Below are 25,640 nucleotides of genomic sequence, written 5' to 3'. Positions count from 1 at the left end.
AATGTTATTAGGGAAAAGTATTTAATCCATCTGAGGTCTCTTTACAATTTGTAAGTACTAGAGTGCATATCCTAAATAGGAATGGAATTCATTCTATCACAGAAAAGTACACTCTGAGATAGCATATTGTCTCTAAACTGCAATCTGAGATCCATTTGTCAAAACCCAAAGGATGAGTTTTAAGACCCAACCTGAAGGTTTCTTGCATCACCTGTCTGTGTACAAACCTTCTTCCACACTTTATATAAATGCTTAGAAACCTCGCCAGCAGCCTTGGTAAAGAGAAAAATAAACAGAGTGCTTCATTAAAGATGAAAAGTGAAACCAGTTTAGAGAGCTGGATGCTAGTAGTTATGTCTCAATTAACTCATAGATAATTATTCAGAATCAAAATGCAAATCCACTGAGCCAAATATTTTAAGTGGGAGGAGAAACAAAGTTGTTTTTAGTTGACATTAAGCACTGATCTCTATAAATCAAGAACTCTAACTTTTTCATAATTTACACCTCCCATTTCCCCCCTTTCCTCTCTAGCTGGAGCACAGGGAGCCCTGTTGAGCACAGTTCCTTGGTGCACAAGGTGCATGAGCCCCTGAGTGGTGTTTGGTATCCTACCCTCTACACCGCACAGCAGAACTGTGCTGGTTCCAATAAATTCAGAGACTTCTGTATCCTTCATTTTTGCTAGCAGTAATTAGATCTAGCTGACAATATGATGCTTGAGATAACAGCAGTAGCTTTGTCTCTGTTATTATAGATCAGAGCCTAAATGGAATCCTCTGGGATAAGGTGCTTTTTCTTACCCTTGTGTATTAAATAAGGAAAGAGAGGTAGGTTCTTTAGTATCTTCCCAATCTGCTAGCCTACAAATGTGGATTATTTGCTTTTGTTTTATTTAACAAAAAGAAGGCCCAGATAGGTGTCCAATCTGCATCCTCAGGACAACTGGTAAATGACAATATAAGGGAGACAAGACCTTTTCACACAGATTATTTCTGAAGTATAGCTTTGCAATTTACAGGACTCTCAAGCATGTCCTGATGAAATGTGATTTTGCTTGACCTTTGCTTGAGTGTAATACCAAATTCAGACACTTACCCCAAAGAACACTGTTTAATCTCAACAGAATAGACCACAACTAATTTCATTTTTCCTCAGTAGCATAACCATTTTAGTGAAACAATGAGTAATTAGGGATGGGGTGAAAATATAATTGATTGGCTCATATTCAATAATTAAACAATTTTTAGTATTTCAGCTCGTTTTGAAAATATTACTTGAATTCCTTACTGCCCCCCCCGCACCTCCTCAATACACACTTATTAAAAATTGCACAATAGATATATAACATGGCTAAACCTCTGGATGTTAAAAAAAATCACTTTCTTTAAAATACAGATGCTATTCTTTACAAGGCACACCGGCTTATTGTCTGATGGTAGAAGTTCGTTCAACTTGCTGACCATTAATTTTGTGGGGAGTTATAAGATTGAGATGACATTTAAACTTGATTTACAGGATGTGAATTGACACAGTGAGACATGGGAAGAGCAAAACCTCACAGGAAGAGCAAAAGAGAATATATTTTCACTTAAGATAATGACTGCAATTTCCAGATTCCTATTCAGTACCCTGATATATAAGATAATATGAATTGCAAAAGTCAAAAATCTTCTCAGTATCTGTGTAGGAGAATAAGGGAAGGGTGACCTGTCTCCTTCCCGCCCGACCCCAACACCTGCTGCCCTCTGGAAGGATCTAGGGAGGCAAGTTTTCTTTAACAAGAGCCCAAGAAACTTTAATGAAAGTTTGTCTCATCAACACACAGCCTTTTGGGCTTTCTGAGTGGGAGTGGGTCCCAAACAAACTTAAAAGGCAGCTTTTCCAATCACTCTCAGAGCCCCAAAATGTGTCCTAAGGCATGGCTCTTACTTCAAAGTCTGGATGGGTGAGGAAAAAAACGGGGTTCCTTAGCAGAGTATCTCTTATAATTTCTTATGAGGTGACTCACCCTGCATCTAGCTGTGCTGCCCAAAGCTGACTCCTTTGCAGCTTCTCAGAGTCTTTGTCCCGTTCTCCGCCCCCTCCCCCCCAAAAATGCTTCAGCTCTCTTATAAGGAATCAACTGCTTGAGATTCCTTCCCTGCACTGGTGTCTCCGGTTAGCTCATTAGGAAGCCTGATCCAGACTTCAAGTCTCCTGCAGGACAGCTCTCTCACTCCCTCTCACTCCTTGGCTCTCTGCCTTTGAGTGGGTCTGTAGGAGCACTCACTGTGTGGCTTTCCATCTTCGTGCATCCCAGACAGAGAGTGCACGTACTGGTGGTTCTTGTCAGGATGATGGTCTATACGAAAATGAAAGGGCTGTAAGGTGAGGTACCAACGGTGACCTGGGCATCGTCTGGAGCCACTGGAGTCCCGTATGGTCAATGATGAGAAGAAGGTGGATCCCAAACAGATGATAGTGCAGGATTTTCTCCACACAGTGTATTGCTAGGCATTCCTTTGAGGATCGAATACCACATTTCATAGTCCAGGAGTTTCCTGCTCATATACAGAATAGGGTGTTCCTGGCCATGGAACTTCTGGGGCAGTACTGCTCCCAGGGCCCAGTATGAACATTCGTGTGTAAAATAAATTCTTTTGAAAAATCAGGGCTACACAATACAGGTTTGTTACAGAGAATCTCTTTTCTTTCTCTGAATACTGGGCACTCTGGGGGGACCAAGTGACCTGCTGAGAAGCTATTTCTTAATGAGATCATTGAGGGGAGCTTCTAATGAAGTCAGAGATCACATTTATCCGGTGGAAGTCTATGCAGAATCGAATGGTCCCATCTGCTTTAGGTACAAGGACCACATTGGACTAGACCAGGGCCTTCAATGTTTCAATTATGCTTAGCTTTAACATCTCCTGGACCTCCTGTATTGAGTGGGATTTTAACCCTTTCAGGATAGGTACATTTAGCAAGCCTGCTCCAGGCTTCAACTGGGTTTTATCTGAATGTGGTGGGAGCCTAGTGAGGTTTGTCTTGGAAATGGGTAAAGTACGTCCTAGTATGCCCACACCAGGTCTTTAATTGCCCTCTCTGGTCAGTGGACAACCCACTGCCAAGTGGGGTCCCTTTGACCCCTACCGCAACTGGTTCTGGGAGCTGGGGTCCTAAATCCTCATCTCTTTCTGGATGGATGAAGATATATTCTGCACCCTCCAAGGTCACAGCAGATTTACATGGTAAATCTTCTTTGGCCTTTGTCAGTCTGGGTAGTAAACCTTGTAATCAGCTGCCCAACACAGATGACCTCATAGGGACCCTGAAATTTGGCTAGGAGTTTATTCTCTCAGCTGGGAAGAAATAGGAGGACTTGGTTGCCAGGCTGGAATACCCTCATCCTAGCTCCCTTATTATACTGCCAGGCCTGGCTCTACTGGGCCTGGAATAGGTTGGCCCTGGCAAAATGACCAAGGCACTCCAGCCTCTCTTTCATTTGTAGGCCATAGTGGAGTACATAAGTGGGTAGTCTGGGCTTCCCATGACTCCTCGACCAGATTTAAGATACTCAGGGTTGTCTTCCATTGAGAATTTCAAAAGGGGAAAAGACAGTAGATGCCTGTGGAACTTCTTGTGCCATAAATAAAAGGAACAGCAGCAATTGATCCCAGTCTCTGGTTTCTGTCCCAACGAACTTTCTTAGCATCAACTTAAGAGTCTGATTAAACCATTCGAGTAGGCCATTGGTCTGAGGATGGTAGGACCAAGATCCAGAGTCAAACCTTTAAGAGGAACAAGACCCCTGGATAATTTCTGAAGGAAGGCCTACCCGGAAAAGATCTGCAGTAGCTCCTGCATGAGGGTGAAAGCGATAGTGTTCTGCAAGAGAGCAGCCTCTGGTTACCTTATGGCATAGTTGATGAGTATGAAATAAATGTGACCCCACGCACTTTTCTCAAGGGGGCCAACCATGTCAATCTCCACCCTATACGAAGGGGTTGTTACGAGAAGGATGGATATTAAGGGAGCCCGGCCTCATTCCTTAGGGGCTACCTTCTGTCAATCTGGGCAGGACAACAAAAATCCACTACTTCCTAAAATATACTCAGCCAAAAGAATTGGGCCAGTAGTTTTCCAAATGTCTTTGCCTTACCCTCATGTCCAGTCATCAGGACAGAGTATGCTAGTCTCAACAGTTCTTGATGAGCTGGTTTGAGAACTAGGAGCTGGACCCTGGGCTCTTCCATGTGAGGTTGTTTCTTCACCCAGTCCAGAATTTCATTATGTAACTTGAAATGGGGAAATTGTTGGGTAACAGTGTTCTTTGGTGGCTTCCCCATTGATCACAGCTACCTTGTTGAAACATTCTTGGAGGGCCTGAACTTCATCCTGAGCAGTGATGAAGTCAAAAAGTATCGTCTAGTCTAAGGGCCTCTGACTCGCTTATGGGCAGAGTGTGATGGGGTTCTTTTGGGAGGTCAGTTGCAGGGGGTCCTCTTCTCGGAATGGATTCTCTATAGGCCCCAGTCCCAGCACAGGCTCAAGTCTTCCTGGGCCCTTGAGAGTTGCCTGGGGTAAGGAGCACTGAGTTTCTGTTCATGAGCATGGAGAGGTGTACGCTAATCGTGACCCAGGATTACAGGCCAGGGAAGGTGCTCCGCTACATCCACCTGGAGACACCCCATGTAGTCAGCAACTTGTAAGATAATAGGGACAGTCAGATAAGTGCACCTTTTCCACATATGTAGAAGATTTGGACAGTTTGATTGGATTAGAAGGCTTTGGGCAGGAACAAATCTTGGTGCAGGAGCATTTGCCCAAAGCCAGAGTCCATCAGCCCATCTATGAGGTGTAGTCTAACTTGATGGGAACCAAGAAGGGTCTTTTGGCATTCCACTTTGGCAGGTTTGAGGTCTTGCCCTGTTGGCCAAAGTGACACCCTAGATAATCACTCTCCAGGAGAGGGTACTCTCACTGCATGTGTCCCAACTGCCCACATGATAACATATGATCACACCCTCTTGAAAGGTAGATGAAGTCCACTCTGGCGCCTGGAGGCTCAGAGCGCCCAGGAAGGAAGGGGCTCTGTCCATTGAGGGTGGCCAAATAGTGTGGGCACCTCCATGTTCCAAGGGTGCTGAAACCCAGTGCAGCTCCAATGACTCTTGAGGTACTATGGGGAAGCAGGAAGGGGTGGTGCTCCCAAGGCCTGAGGCCTCTGCCTCCAAAAAGTTTTCTGTCACCTCCATGGCTCCTGCAATGGTGCTGGGCGGAACCAATGGACCCAGGCTTTTACTGCTACTGGCAGAATTTTTAAGTCCTATTCCAAAACAATGCTATCTATGACATTGCCCGTGGTCTTGGTTTCTGGGGTCAGCCAGCAAGTAGCCAAATCTCAGAGCTGTTGGGCAATGGCCCATGGGCTGCCTCCTTTTGGAAATGTTTCCTCTTGAAAATTCCTATGGTAGACCACTGGTGAGAATCCAAACCAATCCAATATGGCAGCCTTCAGGGTGGAGTAGGACTGGGCTTTTTCTCCACATAGGGCCCTGTAAGCAGTCTGGGCCCACCTGGTTAGATAAGGGGCAAGCTGGATGGCCCAGGAGTGCCTCTCATAGCCAGTGGTAGCCACCCACTCAAATGTTGGCAGGAAGATTTTGAGGTGGAGTTAGTCAGTTTGGTTAGGGTGGGCCCTGGGAAAGCCTCAGCAGAGAGCACCCTCATGGGAGTACTCAGTGAACCTTGAATGAACAGTCTGGCCACCTTGGCTTGGAACTGCCAATTCCATTCCTTGTTTGGCCATCTGTGCCTTCTCCATGCACTGGTGGAGTGAGGGGGGGGAGGAAAGGCTAGTAAGGCCTGCTAGAACTGATGATTTCATTCCTTCTCTATGTTCTTGCTGCTATATTACTAATTGCAATATTTCCTTTCTGGCTTCTCTTGGGAGAGCGGAGATCAAGTCCCTGTTCAGGCACCAAATATAGGAGGGTGAGGGAGGGACAGGCTGTCTCTTTCCTCTAGCCCTACCACTTTTCCTCCCACAAGGACCTGGGAGGTGGTTTCCTTTCATAAGAGTACAAGAAACATTAATGAAAGATGGTTTCATCAACACATGGCTCATTTGGACTCCTTTCGGGGGGGGGGGGGAGGTCCCAACTAAACTTAAAAGGGAAATCCCCAATCACTGACAGAGTCCCAAAATTCTGCCTCAGGGCATGGCTTTTACCTCAGAGCCTGGGTGAGGAGGAAAAAAGTGGTTCCCTCACAAAGTCCCTCTTATAAGTCCTTATGAGGTAACTCGCTCCAAGTCCAGTTTGTAGCTGCTCTGGCCAAAGCTGACTCCCTAGCAGCCTCTCAGAGTCAGTCTTCCTCCTCTTCCCACTAAGAACTACTTAGCTCCCTTATAAGAAATCAGCTACCAGGTTTCTCTGGTTGGCTTATTTAGCTAGCCTGCTCCAGGCTTTAATCTTCTGCAGGGCAGCTTCCTCACCCCCTCTCACTCCTTTGCTCTCTCCCAATCTGTGTTTCAACTTTAACCCAAACAATTTAAAAAGTAGATTGAGCTTTTTTCAACTATAGGAAATGTAGGTCAAGAGGAATGGGCTTCAAGATGTCACTTCAAATTAGGTTTTCATCCTCATGGTGCATGAGGTCCACCTTTCAATAAGCACAGTCCCACTGACTGTACTATATGGCTCATAGTTTGAACACAGTTAGTTACCTTTTCTGTTCCTTCCTCCTTGAGACTAATAATGTCCAAATCAAAATCCTTTCTTAAGCCATCTGTTTTGTTGAAGGTAATGCGCCCTGTCAAACCATCCCATCGTGCCTAGGGACAAATGAAAAAACACACTTCCATGTAATGTTTACCAACAATTATTCTAAAGCCATCAAAAATATTACACTTATTAGCCTACCAGATGGCTGTCCCCTTGCCGGGCCCATGGAAAGGGGTGGGGCCAAACCTGCTCCCCACTATACCCTGCCAAGCAGACTGAATGATTTGGAGAACATCACCAGGGGAGTTTTCCTATCCCTGAGCACTCCCCTCCCCCACCCCATGGGTTTTACTGTGGCACATTGTGATCTGGTCGTCAGCTGTGATCGTCTGTAAAATGTTGCTGAAGCCTCATTCCCTTCCTTGCCAGAATCTGTGGGGTTCATTAGCTGAACCAACTAACCATCCAAAGTTGCCAGAGTGCCCAAAAACAGCCTGATTTTGGTTTTCCTCTTTTAAAGTGACACTCACATCACCCCTGCCAAATCCACTCCAGGAGCCCGATGCACAAAATCTCAAATTTCACCTAGCGCTGGTAACTTGTGAAGGGCTTTCATCACTCATTGTTTGGACTGTTGAACAGATTGTGGGTTAATCTTGCCTAGAGCCAAGGGATTAGGATCCTAATGCCCTTAGACTCCTCTGAAAATCTCAGCCTAAATAACTTTGGTCAGCTCATTTTCTGGAGGACTACGTTTATAACTAATATACATGCAGCTTCAGTGGTCACTGAGGAAGTTTTTTTTTTTTTGAAAAACATGAGACAAATCTTATTTATAATTAAAATAATGCTCTTCAAATCGTGACCCCAATTCTGCTTCCATAGATGTCCATCGCACAACTCCCATTGACTTCAATGGAAGCAGGAGCAGGCTTTCTTGGAGGCTGGCAAAAAGCCCCGTGGTTTACTTAAGTGACACTCAAGTCTTTAATACAAGATTTAAATGGGGCATAGGTGGTGCATCAGAGTTTGCATAGACTCTCTGAATCAAGGTGCATTTTAACATAATTAAATAAAAATGCACCTTCACAATTTCCTTTAAGCTTTAATATCAGGGAAGAAATTAAATGGGGGCATTTGTTGTATATCACAGTATATTCAGCTAGGGTTATTGTATATAACAATGTATAGTAGATACAACCAAGGATTATTCTGAATTGTGGTTGTCAATTCTCTGTTCTAAAACAACCTCTAATGAAGTATAAGATTGCTACATCTTGTGTTCTTTCCCAATATAAACCAAATATTTGCACCTTTTAAAATTAGACCATATGCTATGTTGCCTGCGTATTTTGGTCCCACTGCTGAATATTATCAACTAGAGAGAAGGATTTGATGGATCTTAAACTGAAAACAATTTTTGTAATCTATTTTTAGAGACCCCCCCACATTAGATTAATTTCTTCAAAAGTACAAGGAAGATATACATTATGACATAGCTTCCACATATGTGCCAGAGTTATAATTCTTAAATTACAGGCTTTTCTGATATACTTTTCTTTTTTGTTCTTCATTTGATTTATTTTAGGTGGCTTTTAAAAAAAGATGCATAATAATCAACAAATATAAATATAAATATAAAATCAGCAAATGTAACCACTTCTTGTTTTATCTGCACGTAGTTCTGAATCTTCAGGGATTAATCTCAGACACAGGTTTGCCATCACCATGTATATCAAACAAATCTGCTATGGTTAGAGCTTGTATCTAAATATTATGGAAATAGGGTGGGATTTTTGAAAGTGACTACGGAATTTAGGAGCACAAGCGGTCCATTCAGCAGGGCTTGTGTTCCTAAATCACGCAGGAGTGTATGAAAATCCCACGCATAAACAATTAAACATATTTTCTGACTATGCAGGTCATATTTTGATTCGGTGATGTAAGATACTAAAATATGCATATGAGAAGATACATGTTGATGCATTTTGTTTTATGAGACCAGTTTGTTCAATTTCTTCCTCTAACATGATCACCATCACTTAGTTGTTATGATGGATCTTGTCTAAATGATCTTTTTTTTTTAGTCAGTTTATTTGTAGACAGTGATTTGCCACAACAATTCACATTTGTTGTCACTGTATCATGTGCCTGACTCCTCCATTAAATGTATTATGGTCTTGAATAAAAGAATTATCAGTAAAATTTTCAAAAGTGACTTAGCAGCCTAAATCTCATTGAAAGTCAATGTGACTTGTGCTCCTAAGTGTCTAAATTACTTTTGAAAGGAGGATGTGGGATCCTAAATCATTTAGGTGCTTTTGAATGTCCATTTGTGTCTGCAAAGATACTGGAAGAATAAAAATGGGGTATTTGCAGACAGTCATATCATAACCTTTTTTTATGCCCTGAATGCCCTATGAAATTATAGAAAGCCTTCCTCAAAAACTGATGGCAGGATATGGGCCAAAGACTACCCACTTAAGTTCAAATCCTGGTCCTTCTGGAGTCAAATCTCCCACTGGCTTCAAGATATGCTCAGGAAGCCCTATGGCCTATGCTATACAGGAGGTTGTTTTTAGAAATGGTCAGACTAGATGATCACAGTGGTCCCTTCTGGCATTATAAACTATGAATAAGACCAGAATTTGGCCCCTAAAGTGAACTATGTCAGTTCCAAGAAAGAATAGTCCATAATCACTTCTAGGGAATGATCAGGTAACTCAAGGATGTTGGCGCATAGTAGATATCACCTGGTCAGGCAAATGACGGAAAATCAGTTACACAGTTCTCAGATGTAATTAACTAACAGAAATGAAGCAGAACTTTCAGTACAGTGAGAATTCACATAACTGTGTAACAGTGCAGCAAGATTTCATGCTTTTATATGCAAGATGTATAGCAATTTTGATGTTTCTAGTGTCATTCCATGTTAAATGTTACAAGGTCTAATAAAAGTGAATCAGAACCTAATCAGGTAATTCATCAAAAGAAATTGCTTTTTTACATTTTGTCTTTGCTTTTGACTCCAGTAGAAGTTAGGGAACAATTTAAAATGCTGATGTATATTATCTTCCACTTGATTTTGGCTGCTTTGAATATGGCTGTAGCTTAATTAAAAATAATTAAGTTCATTAACTTGTGTTTGCAGTGTCCTTCTCTTAAATCTCAAACGTAGGGGCTGCATCCGACAATAGTACCCTGGTCAAAAGAGGTCAGGAAATGAACTCCTACAACGCTTTTCATTCGGGGTCTTGTTGGCAGCAGTAGGACCATGCAGTGTTTAACAGAGGTTCACAATCAGATGCACTACTCTAAAATTATATTTTATCATGTGATTAATATTTTCATTTCTACTTTCTTTATATTTTTCAGTTCATCAACCGGAATCAATATTAAGCCTTAGTTCCATCCAAAGCCAATCAACAGATCAATAACAAAGTCAATAGTTTGAGTTGCAGTCAATTTTCAGTAGCTGACAACTTTAGAGTTCAAATCTTTGTACAACCGATGGGTTTAATGTTCTCTTGTGTTTCCAATAGACTTCATTTTTTTCAAACCTGAGTGTTAGCAAGGTACAACTAGAGCAAGTAATTATAACATGCAGTACATATAATACTCTTCGTGTCATGAGGAATTAATAAATATTTATCTTCAGGAGGAATCTGTCTAAATTCAAATATCAGTGTTACAAATCTACCCAGACAATCTTATGTTTAGACCATGCTCCACTACCATTGACATCAAAACATGAATCCTTTCTCAGGCAGCGTGAGGGGGCGTACAAACCCCACTCTGGAGAGGAAGGGGCATTGTAGGATGGCTCCTGAAAGCCAGTAACAGTTGAAATAAGCAATAGTGTCTACACTGACACTTTGTTGATCTAATTACATTGACCGTGACTCTATGCTGCTCAGGGAGGTAGTGTTACTATATAGGCGTAGAGAGGCACTTACGCTGGCAGGAGCCAAATTTAAGTGAAGACACTTCCACGGCTAGGTCAACACAAGGCAGCTTACATTGACCTAACTGTGTAGTGTAGACCAGGCCTCAGAAAGAGGAATGCCCTGGGAGGAAGTCAAGCTGCCATAAGTCTGCCCCACTAGTTTTATTTTTATGATGTATTTATTTTGATTTATTTAAAATGTCTATCCAAAGTACTTCAGTTAGCTGCTTGCAGCGTTCTCTGTCGCTCACTGGTTATATCTAGATTTCAATCACTGGGGGTGAGTTAATCTAACTAGCCTGCGTCTCAGAGCAGTGAAGCCAGCATGAGCTGCACAAACCCTCTCAGAACTGTGCGTAACTATTCACAGGGCTGGCCTGTGCTAAAGCTGCTCTGGCTTCACTGTTCTAGGATCTAAGCTAGCTAGATTCAAGCTAGCTCAGGCACATTGGCTTGAACTGCAGTTACACTCAGTGATTGCCATCTAGACGTACTCTCTGTGAGACTAATATTACAATGACAGTCATCGGTAGTGGGGGGTTTTTAGATTTCAGAATCTCAGCTTCTTCAAAATGCCATAGCAATATAAAAATGTAATCAAGCAATCTTTACTTCTAAGATCTTAAATTATCCCCAGAATATTTACTGTGGGTTCTTCACAGAGAAACTATAACAGGGTTCAAAAAAGAACTAGATAAGTTCATGGAGGATAGGTCCATCAATGGCTATCAGCCAGGACAGGCAGAGATGGTGTCCTTAGCCTCTGTTTGCCAGAAGCTGGGAATGGGCGACAGGGGATGGATCACTTGATGATGACCTGTTCTGTTCATTCCCTCTGGGGCACCTGGCATTGGCCACTGTTGGAAGACAGGATACTGGGCTAGATGGATCTTTGGTCTGACCCAGTATGACCATTCTTATGTTCTTATGAGAGACTTGATGTCTGTACATTCCCTCTTTTCTATTGATTTTTCCATGTTCTCCAATATTCTGTGTAACCTGACTTTTTTCTGGACCTGTCTGTTGGTTTTCCATTTGGCATCTAATCAAGCACTGCCTTTTCAATCTCAAGCTTCATCTCAACTATATCCAATATTTGAGGGTAATACACCAATAGGAAACACCGCAGGTCTCCATGATTTATCCATAGGTGGTGGTGGTTTGAGAAAAGCATGGGAGAGGAGGAAGAGTGAATGTATGTGTGTGTGAAATATATAGAATACGTATGAATATTTGTGACTAAGTACTTGCAAAATGATTAAGGTCCAGGTTACCACAACCTTAAATTAATAGCTTTTAAAAATAACCAGCCCAAAGGATCACTAAATATGACCGCTGGCTGAACTGCTTGGTGTAAATGCTGCTTTAGAACTACACCCACTACAGAAAATTCATTCTCTTTGCCATGCATCATTGAGATGCTGCACAACATCAAGCTCAAACTCAGTTGTGTGCAAGGTCTTCTGACATTTTGCATCTGTCACAGGACAGTTGAATTATTATATAATATTAAAGCAGACCAAAGGGATGTTAAGCTGTATCTTGTGTGGAAATGTGAAATATATCTTTCGTTACAAATGCTAAATGACTTTGTCTCCCTTCTCCTCAGAAAGCCTTGCAGATATAACTAGGCATCTGCAAATTTATATAACTATAAATAGCACTGTTACTGACCTGAGAGAGTCACAAAGCTGACAATGAGCCACATTAAAAAAAACAATAGCCTCTACATTTTGCATAGTCAATTACTGTGCTTGCACGTACCGCTGGAATTTGAGCATTCAGGGCCGGATCTTAAGGCCATGGAAGTTAGTTGAAGCCTTTCTATTGACTTCAGTGGGTTTTGGATTAGGCCCTTAAACTGGCTATTTGGGCTCTCTCCATATTCCTTGTGTAAAATTACGGATGCAAATTCAGAGACTCGGTTGAGGCCTCCTTAGAAATGTGGAGCTTGAAATCCAGTTTTCCTGTAGACAGTGCACAGTTTTCTCTGTGTAATAGAAATATTGGAAAAGGTCCTCCCTGAAGATAATGGAATGGTGCTGATTAGCAACAACTGAAGATCTAGCCATTGCGTATGACTATATGCTTAAAATGAAGAGAACATTCATGGTCTAGTAGTTAGAGCAGAGACTAAAAGTTACGACGCCTTGGGATGAATTCCTGGCCCTATTGAAATAAATGGTACAACTTGTACTAACTTCAGTGGAGCCAAGATTTCAGCCCTGGATTCTAGTCCTAGTTTCCCCAGTGTTGTGGGGGTTTTTATTTTTGTTTTTATGGCATTTGGTAAGTTACTTAAATGTGACCTACAAAGAAAAAAGAATTGCCTTGTGCCCTCTTTTTACTTCTTTATGATGCACAGATATGCCCGAAAAGTTCTCATTTTCAAGGCTCAATTTTTTTCCTGTTTGTTTATTACATTTGAAATTTAGGTCTTGGCAACCTGTAAGACTGTGTGGTGATAGGAAGACTAATTAAATTATGACATCAAAGGTCTAGGGACTGAAATCCAAGCTATTCAGAGGAGATGGTATTTTTTGGTGAGACTGTTTGAAGTGGTTTTGCTTGGTTTGGTTTGTTAACTCCCCATTTTTCTTTAATGCCTAATGGAGAGTTTGAAGAAAGGACATCTTTGCTAAAGATTCTACTTTCCTCCCATCAGAGATCACCATACAGAGGCTCTGAGACCCTAACCAAATCAAGGGGGAAATAATAATTCCTAAGATTTCTAAAGTAAAAGAAAGCAAGCAAATAAAATCCACTTTTTAAAAAGTATCTTTCCACATTCCTAGGCATGTGCCAATTTTTTAAAATCCTCTGTAGGTCACCTTTACCTTCTCTTTGCCTCCTTTTCTGCATCCTGGATAGGGACAAAAATACCTACCTCACAGGTGTATTAGGAGGCTTTCTTAATTGTACGTAAAATGCTTTGAGTTCTTTGTGTGAAAAGTGTTCTAACAGCAAAGTATTGCTGCATTGCCAGACTATATTAAATAAAGGGTTTAAGTAGAGCTAGTTAGAAAACAGGAAAATATTTTTCCATTTCAGATTTGTCTTTGTTTTTATTAGCACTTCCTGCCTATACAAAATGGAAGGATGACCATTTACTCTGGCTTTGTTCAGGACCCTATTGTGCAAGGTGCAGTACAAATACAGAGGTAGACATGCTTGCTGCTCTGAAAAACTTGGAATGCTAAACTGGAAAACAGAATAAAATTCCAAGTTATGAGAATTAATGCACATTTAGGGAAGATATAAATTATGTTATCTGATTGGCAGTGATAGTTAGGAAGTTGATGAGAGCTGCTTTTCTCACTCTTAGCTTTTTGCTTACCTAACTTTTGCTTTTTGACTAGTACCATAGAGCTACTATTTGTCATCACAACACATTATTGAACAGATATTAGAATAAGCTCTTTATCAATTATATTACTACTCTCTTCAAATAGCATTTAGTGACCGTGCTGAGTAGTTCAGCAAGCCCAGTGAAAACAGTTGGAGTGGCTTCCATTGGATGTTAGGAAATCTGATCCTCTATATTTCTCAGACAAGACCAAAGTCTGGAATTTGATAATGCTTGCAATTTTATTTTGCTGTTTTTGGTTGATTGTAAAACAGTTATATGTAAAGCTATATAGAGTGTATTGTATTACGTATGTGATGGGCCCCAGTTTTTTTTTTTAACAACACCATGTTTTAGAAATGCTTCTCAAATATACTGTTGAATCACGTGTCTTTCGCATTTCTCATAAGGTTTTTATCAACTTCACAAAATGTGTACAGTTCAGGTATCTGAAAGATTAGGCAAACCTTGGTTTACTGTACTACACACATGGACAGGAAATACTATAGCTCACTTCTCCAAGACAAAACTTGCTAACACAGTATATAGCCAATTCCATTGTAAGCCATCTTGAGCAGTAATGAATAAGAGAAAGTTTGATCTTCCTTTGGTTTATTAGTCTGAAGTCAAAGTCCCTGATTTTTTAGAATTGTAAAGAGATCCCTCAGAGTTAACTGATGATATTGCTTTTGGTTAGAGTTGAAATTGTAATAGAAAAGCTGCTTAAAGTCTCTCATCAACTGAGTGATTCATACAATTAATCTTTTTACTAAAGTTGACATCTTGGGGGTTAAATAGCACAGTGGGTTAATACATTACCTTTCCTCTAGATAGGATCAAATCCAGCACAAGGAATAAGAGAAAAACCGTTTGATGGTGCTCTTTTATCTGCCCCACCCAAAACCCACCACATGTGGCAGCATCTTTACTTGGGAGAGGTCCAGGACTGAGAGGGTGTGAAGAATATCACTAATTAGGATTGAAGTGGGAAGGGAGAGTAATGTGGTGAAGCTTGTCTATATACACTGGCTCTGACCCCAATTACAAGACTCTTATTTTCATGAGCACCATGTTCACCTAGTTTTGAAAAAAAAAATGGAGAGCTAGTGAAAGAAAAGGAGGGGGGTGGATTTCTCATGAAAGCTGAAGTTCTTTGAACTGTTCAAGAACACTCATTTTCAGAGCAGTTTGGGCTAGATGGTGTGCAAGAGTAGTGAAGAAAAGTTTTGAGTGTGCCATTTCAGTGTGAAATTTGACAAAATGATCCCTAATTACTTGAGGGTGACAATTCAGGTGTCCTTGGTTCAAAGTCTGTGTGGTGAAAGGCCTTTGAAGATATTCTTGGATACGTCTTGAATGCTTAAATCAGACAGCTTAAATTTAGTTTCAAATAAAATACAAAGGGGAAGTGGATTCAGATTTGAGGGAGAAGCTTAATTTTGTAAGTTATTCTTCCCTCTAGGAACTAGGGTATTGTACGTTTTTCAATGACCATTACCAAAGTGACAAAGTGCAGCACAAAATATAAAAACGATCATTATTTATTTTATGGTACAGTACTATTGGTTAGTATTAACTGGTTTGAGACTGGGATTCCATTGTGTCTTATACACTGTATAAGTAGTACACTGTACCTGCTCCAAAGAGCTTATGATTCAAATAGAAATAAAGTACTCTTTATCCACATGTTACAGATGGGACTCAGACAGATTAAGTGACTTGCCGAAGGTCATACTGGAAGTCTGTGGCACAGTCAGAAGTTGAACCCAGACCTCATGAGTTCCAGTCCAGTGCCTTATCTGCAAGCCCATCCTTTCTCTCTGACCTATTGATTTATTAAAAATGGCTTATTCATCTGCTGAATAACAATAACTTTCAAACAAAGTTTAAACTGATTTTAAATGGTGCAAAGGTATTGTGCTGACCACCTTCAAAGGGATGAATTTCACTCCAGGTGAACAGACTCTGACAGTGGCAAATCAATCGTGTGTAGTTGGGAGTGTAATCTAGGTGAGGGATTTGCAGCAAGAACCCTCTGCCCCAAAATCTAGGGACTGGTAGAAAATGCTCCTCAGCTAGATTCAACCACATTTAAGAAGGCACTTGATCAAGAGCTTAAGTCCTGTTGACTTTTAAAGTTAAGCATTTATTTTAGAGCTTTCCTAAAATTGTTGCATCTGAAGAAGTGGGTTTTTTACCCACGAAAGCTTATGCCCAAATAAGTCCTTAAGGTGCCACCAGACTCCTCGTTGTTTTTGTGGATAAAGACTAACATGGCTACCACTCTGATTCCTGACTAGGGATATGCTTAAGTGCTTTCCCGACTAGAGATTAATTTAAGCCTGTGCTTACATTTAAGTATACACTTATGTATCCTTGACTTAAGTGCTTTCCTAAATGCAGTTGATTTAAACATGTGTTTAAGAGCACTTCCTTAATGGGGATGTCTTCCTGCATTGGGGTATGTAGGCTATTTTGCCAGTCCCATAAGGAAAAAATATCACACCTGAGCGTTTCTTGTCCCTTACCCTTGGCCCTGGGCACAATTTGTTGGTTGAACAAAAAACTCATAAGAGAATCTATAGTTTTGGCACAAATATTTTTAGTAAATTTCATGGCAAAGCTCAGGGGAAAAATGATAAATCACCAAATGTAGTTTTCACTACATCAGCATAAACAAGAGTATAATGGTGGTGCTGAGAGGTGAGGCCCAGGGCAGAGAGAGGAGAGTGGGCTGCAGGGTGAGCACACACCACACTCACCTCTCCAGTGGCAGCTCCTGTCCTGCATGGCTGGACCTGGCTCCCCCCTCTTGGTGTTTTGATCTGACACACAGGATTGCAGCACCGCCCAGGTTTGGCTCAGACACCCATTCATAGATCGAAACCGAGGAGCAGACAGGCCAAATCTGAGTGGTGCTGCAATCATATGTGCCAGCTTACAATGCCACATGGTCTGGGGCCTAACCAAATGTCTTTTTATACCCATTTCCAAGATTTCACAGACTTCATTCAAATCCATGACAATGCTGTGGTCCTTTTCATAAGTAACACTAAAACAAAGCACTTCTTCTGGCCTGCATGGGCTGAAGTCCCAGGGGCTTTCCCCTTGCCTTTTGGTCTCTGGAAGGAGGACACACCCTTCCCTTAAAGCCCCCGGTGGGCCAGTAGGTAGCCCCTAGGTTTTACCCTGTCACTGAATCAATGTATTTTAAAATATTTAATCATTTGTACAGTGCCTAGCACAATGCAGCCTGATCTTGGCTGGGTACAGTAAGCATTAGTGTAATACTAATAATGAATAAGAATTTTAGATTTTTAATTTAGTGTGGTGCTGAGAAACAAAATATTAAACTCCTTGAAATATATTACAAAACTGTGTTATAGTATTAGGTGGGGTTTTTTTTAGATAAACATGTCATTAAAGTGATGTGTATATAAAACAATATGGTTAATAGACATTATTTGCCTTGATCTTGTCTGGCTTTGTTGCACTCCTAGTAAAAGGCTCTGTATTGTGAAATCTTATCAATTGCTCCTCTTCACTGCTTAGGAAAGACAAATGTTGCAATTGGTCCAAGTCATGCAATGATTAGTGGAGCTTGCCATTCATCTACTAGTTAGGCTGTAAGCTCTAGGGGGATAATACACTACCCTATTTTATGTTATAAAACTGCATTCTTATACCCATCTTCCAGAACAGCCTCATTAGCTTTCTGGCTAGCAGAAAGTTCAGGTGACCAGACCTAAGTCCTCTAATTCGACAACGGGAGACATGGCTAATATGTTTTCCACCATGTCCACATATGGTTGTAATGCCTTTAAAGTACTAGACTAGTTTCTCTTTTAGTCCATGACTACAGACCTTCCAGGTCCAGTGGACGCACTTGAAGACGCTGACCTCTGTAGTGATGAAAGATCATGTCTAAGGAAAACATTTTTTTGTTCTCTTAGAAAATGTTACGTGCTCATCAGCTAAATGGTCTGGAAGTTCCACTCACTGTACGTGAAAGTTATATGCACATCACCCCCTATGGAGTGCTTTTGTATTTTTAGCCTCTTTCAAACTCCTTTTATCATTTCCATAATGAAAAATCGCCTCTTCCTTCTCTATCCAATACATGTGACTACACTGTGTGTCTGTTAATATTTTCAGTTTTCAGATTTAGTTTGTGTTCTACTAGTTGCCATCAAGGGAAGAATCTCCTGGAAATAGTTTTTTGTGATTTGAATCCATTAAACCAGACTGCTAGATATCCTGCCCTTCCCTCCTTGGCTTAGTCAGTCCAGCAGAAGTAGGCAAGAAACTTGATCTGGAAGTGTGCACTTCTTCAGATCACCAGTTCTGACCTTTTGTTCCTCTTAGGGCAGCTTCCAAAGCAACAGCCAGCTTGGAGATGTGTTCACATCACTTTTCCCAAAAGAAGAACAGAGTGATTGTGTGAATGTCAAACAGTGCAGAGGTCTGGCTCAGATCAGCACTCGAATGTTAATTGCTTATCTTAACTTTGTTGACACCCCGGGGCTGCAAAACTTGGCTAGAAATTTGGCAAGGTTGATTTCTCTCAAGATTTTCATTACTTCCTTCTTCTGAACCCAGCAGAGCCAGGACATCCATATGTACAAAAGACATTTTGTGTACAAAAGACATTGGGGGGCGGTGATAGCTCAGTGGTTTGAGCATTGGCCTGCTAAATCTAGGGTTGTGAGTTCAATTCTTGAGGGGGCCATTTGGGATCTGGGGCAAAAATTGGGGATTGGGGTCCTGCTTTAAGCAGGGGGTTGGGCTAGATGACCTCGTGAGGTCCCTTCCAACCCTGATATTCTATGATTTGTGGGCAGGGAAGTTCTTTGACTCTCAGAAAAACTTGATACAAGTTTAGGGTGAAGGTTGGGTTGGTTTTGGAGGAAAAGTCACTTATTTTGAGGAGGGCCTTGTATCTGTGAAATCCAGTGAAAAAGTGACTGGTAATTCCCACTCCTGTGCACACAGGTTTCCCCAACTTAATCAATCCATTGGGTGGGGGGCTTAGTCCCTCTTGGAAGTAAGTTGTTCTGTTGCTGAAGTTTTTCTGTTCTATTAATCATTTCTTCCCTGAGATGAGAATTCTTTGTACTCCTTCACCATTTGATACGAGCGACAGACATTCAGTTGCTTTCTATTAGCAACAAGAAAAACGGAGGGGGAGACATTTGAAAAAGCAGCTTGATGGCATTGGTGCTGCTCCAAGCAATTTATACTGAGGTGAGTCTCTGATCTTGACCATTTTTTCCCTGAGGAAGAGCTCTGGGTAAGCTCAAAAGCTTGTCTCTTTCACCCACAGAAGTTGGTCCAGTAAAAGATATTACCTCATCTCTCTCATATCCTGGGACCAACACAGTTACAACAACACTGCATACATTTTTTTCATGGCAGAACTGGAGATCCCTTTGGATCCTCCCCAGCCTCAGAGGCTTGTATTATCTGGATTTGGTGAGGGTTTGAGAGAGGTTATTTTTGGACAGTTACCAGGAAAGCTGGTTGAAAAATGCAGAGCATTTTTTGTGAAAGCTTTTACATTTTCCTTGAAAAAAATCTTCATCAATTTCAAATTTTTGAAAAAGATTGGCTGTGCTGTAAGCTGGCCACACAAGTGCAAAAAAACACTAACATTTTGAAAAACGTTGCCAAATATTTTCAGCCATCTCTAGCCACCACCTTTGGGAGTGGGGGAGTGAGTTTGGTATTGTTAGAATGTAGGCTAGATGGTCAGCCTCCATTCCAGTTTTGTAGAAGAAAAAAGCTTGTACCAATGGCAAATTTCCCAGTATATACTCAGACTGTGATTTGCAGGCATTGTCAAGCTGCTTCTCTAGGCTGGGATTTTCAGTGGGACTTAACCAGTCATCCACTGAATTTCTGGATCCCCTTACCACAGATTCTCTCTGGCCCTTCGTCACCTTTCCCAGATTCCTCCAAGACCTCTTCCCCCTGGTAGCTTTACCATTTCCCCTAATGTGGGCGGGAAGGGGGATGAGCCACCCGTGGTTGTGGGGAGCAGAGACGAGAATCTCTTTCCCCCCCTGCCTGTCAGGAGGCCAGGCCCTGGAACGTCCGCTCTCCCCTTCCTGCCTGTCAATGCAGCGGCTGGGAGGGAAATGGTATCTTTCTTGCACTCTGCTGCTGCCTGATTGCGTACCCCCATCAACAGCTGATCAGCAGCTGCGGGACAGGACCCAGAGGCAATAAGCAGTAGAGCTAGATTCCTGGACTTTTATACTGAGGTGAGTCACCTCACCAGTGGCTTCTTCCTGTTACTCCTTCACAGGGGGCTGGAAGTTAGGGGGAGGCACTGTTGTCCCCCTCTACCCTAGAGTTGGAGGGAAATGTTCTTTTTCTTCCTTCTTAGGCCAAGGATAGGCTGCTATTTATGGAGCAAGACTAATAATTTGCTTCTCTTCCTTGTATTAAGGAGAACTTATATTCCTCTCTATCTAACACAAACAGTTTATTATTTTTGTAAAGGAGAGACAAGGTAGGAAAACAGAAGACAAGTACACTCAGAGCCAGCATTTCTAGAATGTGAAAAACATCCATTTTATCCAACTGAGCAGCAAGCTGTGAATCACAATCATGCTTCTGAAGTGCAAATGCAAGCAAAAGATAAAGATCATTGCATTGTATAATCTCATCATGTTGGTACTGAGTCTAATTGCTGTCCTCCTGGGATTTTCAGGCTTGCATATGTCCATGGAGAGGTGGATACATTATTATTTATACTGTGGTAGCATCTGGAAGCCCAACTCAGGATCCCCATTTTGCTAGGGACTCTACGAACACAGGCAAAAAGACAGTCCCTGCTCCAAAGAGTTTACAATTCATCGATTCCCAAGCCAGAAGGGACCAGAATGATCTAGTCTAACTTCCTTTATAACACAGGCTAGAGATCGTCCCCCAAAATAATTCCTAGAGCACATCTTTTAGAAAAACATCCAATCTTGATTTTAAAATTGCCAGTCATGGAGAAGCCATCACAGCCCTTGGTAAGTGGTTCCAATGACTAATTACCCTCACTGTCAAAAATTTATATTTCCAGTCTGAATTTGTCTAGTTTCAACTTCCCACCACTGGATTGTGTTAGAACTTGTTCACTAGATTGAAGAGCTCATTATTAAATATTATGTTTCCCATATAGATACTTACAGACTGTAATGAAGTCACCCCTTAATCTTCTCTTTGTTAAGCTAAATAGACAGCTCCTTGTGTCTATCACTGTCACTATAAAGCATGTTTTCTAATCCTTTCATCATTCTTGTAGCTCTTCTCTGAGCCCGCTCCAGTTTATCTTGAATTGTGGGCACCAGAACTGGACACAATATTTTAGCAGCAGTTGCACAAATGCCAAATAGAGAGGTAAAATAACATCTCTACTCCTACTTGAGATTTCCCTTTTTAGGCATCCCAGGATACATTAATGCTTTTGGCCACAGCACCAAGCTGATTATCCACCACAACCCCCAAGTCTTTTTTAGAGTCACTACTTCCCAGGCTAGAGTCCCCCAATCTGTAAGTAATGGCCTACATATTGTTTGCTTGCGCCCTTCATCAAGGCATCCAGATCTCTCTGAATCAGTGATCTGTTCTCTTCATTATTTACCACTCCTCCAATTTTTATGTCACCTGCAAACTTGATCAGTGATTTTATGTTTTCTTCTTGATAAAAATGTTAAATAGCGTAGGGCCAAGAACCAATCCCTGAGGGATCCCACTGGAAACATACCCACTTGACAATGATTCCCCATTTACAATTTCATTTTGGGATCTATCAGTTAGCCAGTTTTTAATCTATTTAATGTGTGCTATAATAATTTTATATCATTCTAGTTTTGTTATCAAAATGTTGTGTGGTACCAAGTCAAACACTTTATGAAAGTCTATTACATCAATATGATTACTTTTATCGACCAAACTTGTAATCTCATTAAAAAAATCAAGTTAGTTTGATGGGATCTATTTTCCACAAACCTATGATTTGCATTAATTACATTACCCTCCTTTAATTCTATACAATGTAAGCACATTAGGAATGTAGTGAAATTCCGCCTTATTCATATATCTACAGTAGGATGAGTCGGAATCTACCAGTCTTCTTTGGATCCAGAAAGAACCTAGAATAAATTCTTCTAGGTTTTCCTGAAGTGAAACTAGTATGATGGGACTTAATACTACCAGACCTTTTTCTTTGTCGGTGGGTTAGAAAGATACCTGCAAAAAGAAGTCCAGGGACTTCTTTGGAGTCTGAGGAAAAAACCCTTTATTACTGTTACAGCCCACTTGTCTTAAATAAATCAGCCCAAAAATCAAAGAAATCCCTCTTCTAATCTCAGAGATAAGAAGGCTCTTGTGCTTGCAGGCATTCATTGTGTTTGGTCTAGACTTTTCTCAAAGGGAGTCCTGGGGCATATTTTGGGGGAAGAATTATTACAGATCTATTGAGCCTGAAGCTTGAAATAAATGCAATTATACTATAATAAATAATAATAATAATAATATAATATCAAAGTTGGTAGTCTCTGGAGTGACCCAGTGTAGCTGTATTGTTGATTTCTAGGGTCCTGAGTCTAAATAAGGAGATTGTTCAGTTCAGAAGAATCCTCAACAGATTTTTCTAATGATTTTTGAAATAATTTAGTGCCATCAGACTAGATTATTCCTTGATCTAGAGTTTGTATTTAAAGCTCTTAAACACAGATTTCTTCTAGCTAATAGTCCTTGAGGAAAATCTTGTTATAGAATGGGGTAAATGAAAGTTCAGGGTGTAAATGCTTCAAATTTCTTTTAATCTTTATTTGGAGGTTTCTGATTTGTAGAAGAGGGATTTCCTAAAGCCTCTCAAAAAGATGCAACACAAACAACAGCTAGGACTGTCACAACCTCCCATGTCATGTAGGATATTAGCCACTCCTTCTTTGTTATCACCTAGAGATTGATCTCTGGACCTTCAGAGCTAAAACTTGAAACTTGCCTTCCTTCCTCCCACTACCTTGCACTGGAAAACAGTAGCGGGCTTGTGAGAGACATTGTCTTCTGTGGGAGGAGATTTCCTGGCATGGAACCAAGAAGCAACTTTGTGCTGAAAAGCAGGCTATTGGTGATATGGACAGGCTGGGGCATGAAGGTCTCCTGCTTGGATAAGGATGGGCATGGAGGGGTCTGTCTTCTGTAGCTGGGAGTGGGAGGAATTGGAAAGTAGGGTGGTGTTGGTCAAACAGGTAGAGACAGAGAAAGAGGGGAACCAAATTAACTCAACCTTCTTTGCAGGGTCAGATTAACTCTCCTGTGGACCCAGGGCTATTAGATTTTGTGGCACTTCTCTGCAAGCCCTGGGGGAAAAGGGGCAGCAGGTCTGTGTGCGCTGCCCAAGCCTGCAAGCGCCACCCCATCTCTCCCATTGGCCGGGAACCATGGGAGAGGTGCTAGCAGCCGTCCGCTTCCAGGAGTGACATGGGGCTATGGCAGGCAGGCAGCCTGGAGATCGCTGCCTGTTATTTATTTTTGCGGGGCCCCCTATGCCAGGGCCCCCCTTGAGCCAGGGCCCTGGGCTGCAGCCCCTAAAGCCCCAGCCTTTATCTGGCCCTGCTTCTTTGGAATGTCTCCTCCTCCTCCTCTTTCTCTCCTTTTCTAATGTGCACACCACTATATCTAGGAGCTAGATACAAAAGTAATGGCCACATTATATATGCTAGAAAATTACTGAATTTCTCTCTTCAATTTAAGCAACCTTTTCCATAGAAATCGTGGTGACTGTTTACATCAGAAACGTTGCTAGCCATTATAATACTCGTCTTAGGGTGCCTACTTTGTGCCTCTGAAAATCTCCCCTTTTGGATCTGAAGGAATTATTTATTTTTATTTTTAGATCAATGAAATATTTTGCAGCACCTGCCCCATCCATAGGAATAAAGAGGTTTTTCTCTTACTGTTACTAGTTTTCAGCAAGAATGGAGCACACTGTGTTGGGGGGTGGGGTAGAAAAATCTATTGTATTTATCTATTTAGATTTTATTAGCTTAAGAGGATACTTTACTGATTTGCTGTTTCTTAACAAGTGGAGTCTGTTTCTGAAGTTTTTTTGTTCAAGTATAGCTACTTTCAAATCTGTTATAGAATGTCCAGGAAGATTGAAGTGTTCTCCTGGTATGTATGTTACCATTCCTAATGTCCGATTTGTGTCCATTTATTCTTTTATGTAGGGAGTGTCCAGTTTGGCCAATGTACATGGCAGAGGGGCATTGCTGGCACATGATGGCATATATAACATTAGTAGACGTGTAGGTGAATGAGCCCATGATGGTGTGGCTGATGTTGTTGGGTCCTCTGATGGTGTCGCTAGAAGAGATATGGGGTAGATATAGCTATACTTGAACTAGAAGTAGCCATACTTGAACAAAAAAACTTCAGAAACAGGCTTCAAAGAGAAACTGCAGAACTAAAATTCATTTGCAAATTTAACACCATTAATTTGGGCTTGAATAGGCACTGGGAGTGGCTGGCTCATTACAAAAGCAGCTGTGCCTCTCCTGGAATTGACCACCTCCTCATCAATTATTGGGAGTGGACTACATCCACCCTGATCGAATTGGCCCTGTCAACACTGGTTCTCCACTTGTGAGGTAACTCCCTTCTCTTCCTGGATCAGTATATAATGCATCGGTAATTTTCACTCCATGCATCTGAAGAAGTGTTTTTTTACCCGCGAAAGCTTATTCCCAAATGAATCTGTTAGTCTTTAAGGTGCCACCGGACTCCTTATCATATTAACACAGTAATTCATACTCACTCACGGCTTTTGGCTTTTTAGACAGGCATATATTCAGATTAACATAAATAAGGGGCCAAATTCTGTCCTCAGATATGCTGCTCATGAGGAAACCCATTCATGCACATCTGAGGAGAAGATGTGGCTCGAACTCTGATTTCCAACAGAATATTGATAGACTGAAAAATTTTTAATTTGCCCAGCTGCTGAGAGAAGCAGAAGTCCAGGTGCTCTACAGGTCAGAGGATTTCCACCTTTATTCTCTCCACTGATATGTCAGAACAAATTAAATTAATGAAAATCTTTACTGTGTCTAAAAGCAAAATTCAAATAAAGACATGGTGTTACCAAGGTGTATGCTAAATTTCGCCAACCATAGAACTTGTTGTTTTCCACCTTTGTCTGTACATCCTCTACTTCAATTGCAGGACAGGTATCTTGTCTTCATACCTGTCTATAAAATTGTTCAGACTGTTGGTACTATACAAATAATCAACAATTAAAACTAAACTGCACTTAGGAAAATAAAATGGACACAACTGTTATGCAGCTACTTGACTTTTTTTTACTGTGATTTGGCTTGCTCCCTAATTTGAACAATTCCCCTATCCTGGCTGTGCTTCCTAGTTCTTCGCATGAATTAGTGAGGTCCTAGTGTATTTACAATTTAATTTTAAACACCTGTTGTGTCCTCCTTTGTGAAATTGATTACTGCCTTAGTTCTTATCAATTCATTTTCATAATGTACTTTTTGGCTAGCCCAGAAAACATGAAGATAAGAGTCTTGAAGTGCATAAATCAGTGTTTTACTGACCCATGAAAGAAATTATCCATGAAACT

At 41.2% G+C, this 25,640-nt stretch overlaps 1 protein-coding gene across 8 annotated transcripts in view; it reads right to left on the bottom strand.

Moving 5' to 3' along the window:
• The window catches only part of GRIK1 (glutamate ionotropic receptor kainate type subunit 1), a 230,603-nt gene that overhangs the window by 48,057 nt on the left and 156,906 nt on the right, over positions 1-25,640 (bottom strand). For 6 of the 8 annotated variants that reach the window (XM_073362600.2, XM_073362592.2, XM_073362544.2 and 3 more), the window contains 2 exons: positions 6,713-6,820; positions 228-272 (listed from right to left, as the gene is read on the bottom strand). In XM_073362600.2, the coding sequence (XP_073218701.2) occupies positions 228-272; positions 6,713-6,820 (153 nt within the window). The remainder of the gene's footprint in view (positions 1-227; positions 273-6,712; positions 6,821-25,640) is intronic. The other 2 variants (XM_073362562.2, XM_073362552.2) reach the window with 1 other exon arrangement.

Source organism: Lepidochelys kempii, chromosome 1 (genome assembly GCF_965140285.1).
Source record: "Lepidochelys kempii isolate rLepKem1 chromosome 1, rLepKem1.hap1, whole genome shotgun sequence".
In the NCBI taxonomy this organism is placed as follows: domain Eukaryota; kingdom Metazoa; phylum Chordata; order Testudines; family Cheloniidae; genus Lepidochelys; species Lepidochelys kempii.
This window is presented reverse-complemented; position numbering and strand designations above follow the sequence as displayed.